The sequence below is a fragment of the Fulmarus glacialis genome, unplaced genomic scaffold (assembly GCF_000690835.1).
Source record: "Fulmarus glacialis isolate BGI_N327 unplaced genomic scaffold, ASM69083v1 scaffold23058, whole genome shotgun sequence".
In the NCBI taxonomy this organism is placed as follows: domain Eukaryota; kingdom Metazoa; phylum Chordata; class Aves; order Procellariiformes; family Procellariidae; genus Fulmarus; species Fulmarus glacialis.
Window position 1 is genome coordinate 30,647 of NW_009229427.1, and position 6,000 is coordinate 36,646.

The 6,000-nt window shown below is 38.0% G+C and overlaps 1 protein-coding gene across 1 annotated transcript in view; it reads right to left on the reverse strand.

Moving 5' to 3' along the window:
• WDR64 (WD repeat domain 64) overlaps positions 1 to 6,000 on the reverse strand; it is a 57,165-nt gene that overhangs the window by 17,539 nt on the left and 33,626 nt on the right. The window contains exons 9-11 of the mRNA XM_009583859.1: positions 4,079 to 4,202; positions 2,610 to 2,779; positions 155 to 331 (exon numbers count right to left, since the gene is read on the reverse strand). Of these exons, the coding sequence (XP_009582154.1) occupies positions 155 to 331; positions 2,610 to 2,779; positions 4,079 to 4,202 (471 nt within the window). The remainder of the gene's footprint in view (positions 1 to 154; positions 332 to 2,609; positions 2,780 to 4,078; positions 4,203 to 6,000) is intronic.

Here is a 6,000-nt window from a genome sequence, read left to right on the forward strand (position 1 = left end):
ACATGATTTATTTTAGACCTTCAGTGTACTGAAAAGTTTGAAATACTTATTTGGTTCTTATCCTGTTGCTAAAACATGAAATCCTTGAGGGCACAGTAAACATTTTACTTTCTAATCTTCTGTAAATGATGTGGAACTTTGAAGTGTTTCTTACCTCTGTATCATTCCTCGGAGAACTGGTGTTAGGCAGCAGCTGAATATCCGGGAAAAAATCCTGTGTTTGTAAGGTGTCAGGCTTCAGTGACAGAGACACAACTGGATTCCTTCGTGGAAATGACACTGCTTCAGGAAGCACCCATGTGACATATAGATATGTTTGAACTGAGTTACCCTATTAAAATAATTGACTTAATGAAAAAGGAAGGAAAGGATTTCTCTATTCACAAGAAAATTATCAGTAAGTGTGTGACAAAAGCTTCTTTTCTGTGCCAAACTACAAAAACTATTACAGGTATCACCTAGCATATGCCTAAACTGCAAACTGAAGCACCAGCCAGAGATACTCCAGCTCACTTTAAATTGTATTAGATGCTGTCCAGCTGTGGAGTTCAGAGCTTTTGATTTTATTCAGTTTAACTATCCCCTTAAAGTAAGTTGTCTCTTCAGTTATAGCTGCTTATTTTATTAACATTGCTAGTCTTCAGTTCATATGTCCCATACCAGCAAAACTAGTGGTTGTTCCAATTGTGTGAGAAGAACAAGCCATGGTTCAGCCATGGCCCTGAGTCATTGATTCCTCCCCATTTTGCTTAGAGGCTACTGGGAGTTACCTTGATAGTTTTTCCGACCATATCAAATTCACTTCGATATCTAGTTTCGGCTTTAACTTTGATATTTCTGTCCATTTTGGGAAGTGTTACTGAAATGAGCTCCTTATGTTTTCTACTGTTTTCATAGATGTCTTGAACTCCAGAATGAAGCAATGATTAAGATTTTAGTAAATCTTATGATATTAAGTGTATCAAACAAGAAATACCTTGGGGGAAGGATTAAAAATTGAGAGATCTATAGTAGATTCCTGCAAAGGATGAACTGGTTTTGGGGTTCTACTCAAGTTTACCTTGTTAACTACTATATTCAGAGCCTCTTAAAAAGCTAATAATAATAACAACCTGTATTTCTCATTATCACTGAAACATTTGTATAAAAAAGTAGTTCTGCAATTATGTGAAACAGTATTAATGTACTTAGATTCATAAAGATTTGGAGGAGATTTAACTCCTCATCAACCTGTTTGTCAAGGGATACATTTACACTGCATGAATGATTTAACAATTTCAGTAATAACACTGCGGGGCAATTGGTGTGACGTAGTATTTCAGAAAAATCTGAATATCAAAAGCAAACCCTGTGTTTTTATTCGAGGAGGCTCAGAAGTAATAAATTATTTACCAAGATGAGAGCTTGTATTTTTTTTTCCCCTAAATGTATCATCTGTCTCGTAAAACTTACTACTTTTCCCCACAAACTTTGTTCCTTTGCACATAGTGGATTTAAAGTTTCGGAAGGAGAATTACTTTGTCCCAAGTAAAACATTCCAATTTGAGGAAGAAAAATCTACAGAAACATGATTTGTCTGAGAAATGAAAGCACAATTATTGTGAGCTCCAAATGCATCCTGTTAATTTTAGCTGAAGGGAACAGAGTAGACTCTCAAAATCAAGCCAAGCAAGTCAATCTCATTTATTACTGTCTTCTTTCTTTGTATCAGTTCTTAAGCAGCCACTGTCTTAATCTAGTAATTTTAGACAAAAAAAAAAAAAAAATCCTTTAGCCAAAATCTTCTCCAATACTGAGTATTTTTGCAGGATAATACCATGGTCACCTACTCTCCATAGAGGGAAAATATACCAAGAGGAATATTAGAGTACAGTTGAAGAGCTTCAGAGTGACATAAGTGTATAGGCCTCAGGCCTCTGAGGTTTGTGAAACTGAATCCTGAGTCATGGGAGCTTCCTATCAGTAAATGTTAAATGGAGCCTCTGTGGCATACAAATGACTGGGATGGGTCAGCAGTATCTGAGTCTGAGGGCTCAGCTGCTGAACTGTGACAGTGATCTCTACAAAGGTGATGCTGTGTCTTCCACTGCCCGAGGAGTGCACTAAGGCTGAAAGGCAGCGGTGAAGGAGGAAAAGGTACAGCTGCCTCATGAGAACCCTAGGCCTGAGGTGCTGTTAAAAAGCAGGGCTCTGACCAGCACAGTGGGCTAAATACGTAAACAGGATTTGCAGGAACAGTTTTAACCAATCTCAACTGCTGATGAACTAGAAACTCTTCAAACAGGGCAAACACGGTGTATAATAACAACAGCAATATTTTAAAGCTTTCACCTTAAAGGATCTATAACTACTGAAATCTCAATCACAAACAGAAAAGCCAATGCAAGGAAAGAAATTATGAGAATGCTGAAAACCAGCAATGGACTAATGAACATAGTAACACTTACACAGAAAGGCAGAAAGCTACTTTGATGGCATGCAGAAAGTGAATTGTTCCTTGATAGTTTCGAAAAGTTTATCTACTAATTAATGAAAAAATCCTGTTTTACCTTGAAAATTAGGAGCTACCAAATGAAATTAGGGGGGAAAAAAAAGTATATTTGAAAAACCTGAATAATTTTCATCTTCCCACTCTGCTCCAAAACAAGAAGTGCATGTTGACTCTCATTAGCCTTCAGATAAACTATCTTCAGCAGACGACACTCATCTTTGCTGTGCTGGGCCAAAGGCAAGGCTTTAACTTCCTGCCCACTTTCAAACTCCCAAATTTTCACTGTTCCTACACATGGATGAGAAAAATATATAAAAGGGAATGAACTTTCAGCAATAACCTGTGTTTCCAAGTCAGAAACTTGAACTGGATCAAACAGGGAAAGGAGAAGAAAAAAGAAAATCCAATTGAAGGTTCAGAGCTAGGTCACTGGTTTTCAAAAGCTGTAACAGCGTGTGTGTTTCTTAGGAAAGCACCCTTAGGGCACAAAACTTACCAGAAAACATCTTCACCACTAGCCCCACCTTTTTCCCCATCTTTTTTCCATGTCTGTTTTATGCTGCAGCCCAGGATGAAAGACGACTGCCTATTTTACTTCTGGACTAACGTCATCAGAGAGCAAGCAGAGTGTGGGCTGTCAGGCAGAAGACTTCAGGTTCTGAGCAACAGCAAAGAGCAAAGGGACCTGGTTGCTGGACTTGTCCCACAGAGCTAGTGGGGAGAAGGAGCTGCAGCATTATCTTAAGAGAAGCAGTTATTACATATGACTTCACTTTTGTAAGACCTGATAGCATTCGCCTTCTGTTGTGCTCTTAAGATCCATAAAGGGTGCAGTCTCTGCTCCCAAGTATAAACAAGAAACATGAGCCAGTATGCTGTGTGGAAAAGGCCATCTCCTCTTTATGTGAGGCAGCTTTCATATGTTTCATATATTTTAATACTTCAGGTGTGTACTCTTGAACATTTGAGTGTGAGAAGAATTATTCAGTCATGTTAACAGATTACAAAATTATTAAAGTTTGCTGCAAAATTCAGTGTAGCACTCGTGTATTGGAGAGGTCTTGTCACATTACTTAAAACTGACCAAAAAACCCTAACTAACACACGTGAAAAATTCAGGAAACATGTAGGTACAGATATTCTAGTGTTCAGTGCCTGCAGACATTATAAAATTGAGCCTAGATACTATAAAATTGAAAAACTACTATTCTCCATCTGTAGCCATTTAGTTAACAGATCTAGGTCCTAAGTCCTATGAGGAAACATCTTTTCAGACCAAGAGCTTTGAAGATAAGTCTTCCAGAGAGCAATAGGCTAGCAAAGTACCAGAGCCCAAACAGCCAAAAATCACCTTTCTATGAATCACCTATCAAATAAAACCCAACCAAGACACACACACCCCCACCCCCTTTTCCCCAGACTGACAGCTGTGCATTCCTTTCTGTGCATACTTCCTCCCACCTTGGAAAAAAAAAAAATTCATTCTTCTGTCACTGAGACAGTCAAGGCAGAGAGTTCTGTCTGCTCATGTAATATGTAATTTTAAATAAATGTGATAAAAATGTGGTAATTATGTAATTGCTTTACCATCACATGCCCCAGTAGCAAGATAAAAACCATTTATTTCAATGGCTGCACAGGTCACTTCAGTATTCAGCCCATGTGCATCTTCAATCTGATATATTTGGTATCCTGTTTCTAGGTCCCAGACCTGAAAAAATAAGATGGTAATTATTTGTACTACAACCTCTAAAACTCATCACACAACGTGTTCTAGTGTAATTGGAGAAAGACAAATACTTCCAAGACCAAATTTTCACATCCCGTGACACAGGTTCTCTGTTACAATAGCACACTACCATGTTCTTTTACCGAAATACTAGTGTAATTTCCCTGAAAATGTCCCTCTCCCTAGAGAAGCCATTCTGGCAAGGGGAGGCTCTATTTAGTATGCTATGCAAAAGACCCTTGTTAAGTCAGAGAGCCTGTTGTTAAATATAATAAGTTTTTACAGTGCAAAAGCAAAGAAATCCAACTAGAAAAAATAGTTTGAGCTATAATTTCTATGCTGAATATCAAAATGAGGCTTTTCATAAACATTTGGTCCAAAAATGTAGGGACAAATATATCTGATCGTTATCTAATCCTTTTAGGAATTTAAGCAATGTCTTCTAATGAAGCACCAGTACAAAGTTTGGTCGCTGTAGTGGGATAGCTCAGATTCAGCTGGATTTATGAAGTAGCCATTCATGTCATATGCACTGTCTGGATCTGATTTTCTGCAGCACCAAGTGCCCAAAACTGTCTTGTAGTTGTAATGGTGTTGTAGCCATCGTGGTCTAAGGAAGGCAGGGTTTACAGTGAGAAATAGCATGTTTACCGAGTGTATAAAATGAACAAACCTTTACACAAACAAGCCTTTCTCCACAGGAATGGCATGCATCACTAGCCAGCCCAATAGGAGATGCTACCTCTCCCTACAAATCTTGCCATCTAACCCCTTCAGCAGCTGATGAAAACTGCAGGTCCTCGGTACCTCTGATGATCATTGTCCTTCTGTTAATTACACCAGTAATGATCCATTTTATTCATCTGTGGGTTTTCTGACACTTGCATGGCAACTACTCTTTAGTGGTTCAAATGCAAATGGTGAAGTTAATAGGCAAGTTTAATCTTTTCATTAATGTTTCAACACAAACAGAGCTGTGATAAAAAGTGATAAAAGTGATCTCCATCACTTTATTTTTCTTGTTAACTGGCTATTATTTTTCTTGTTAACTGGCTATTATATTCAACACTTCTCCCTCACTGTATGCCTTGAAATCCTTAAGGCTCAGAACAACATGTTCTAGGAAATTATTTGAATGAGAAAAGGATCTACAGAAGGTCAGCAAATTGGCTCCGGAACTGCTAGCCAAATAGAAGCAGATCAGACAAAAGAATAAGAAGCAAAACAGGAGGATAAAAAGTCAGGTTTTATAGTTTAGGCACAGTGTATGTGCCAATGAAACTTTTCAATTTTAGTGAAGGAATCTTTTTATCTGAGAGCAGCATCTTTTACACACTCCTGTTTTTACACAGTGACTTTTTTCATGTTTTATACCAATCCACAGAATGTCTAAAGTACACATTTATATTTTAATAAGCTGACTGGGACTAAAGCACTTCCTAAACTTTAAAGAAAAGCTTATCAGATATGCCTTCAGAATTGAAGAATAATGTGTAATTGTGCTTGCAGCAATTGTTTATTGGATGCACAGTTTGACATAATGGCAGTTAAAATTTTCCTTTGTAGCTACTGAATAGCCAATGGACTTTCACTACTATTGCTATACTTGCAAGAATCCATTGCAGGAACAGGTGAAGTGTACCTGTTCAGCCAAAGGAAATAAAATTACAACTAAATCCAGTACCTCCAAAGCCTTGCTCAATCTGCCTGGTGCTTGCAGTGCAATTATGTCAGTGCAGGTCAGGGAGGTGGTAATCTGAGAAAAGTAATGCTGCTGAAC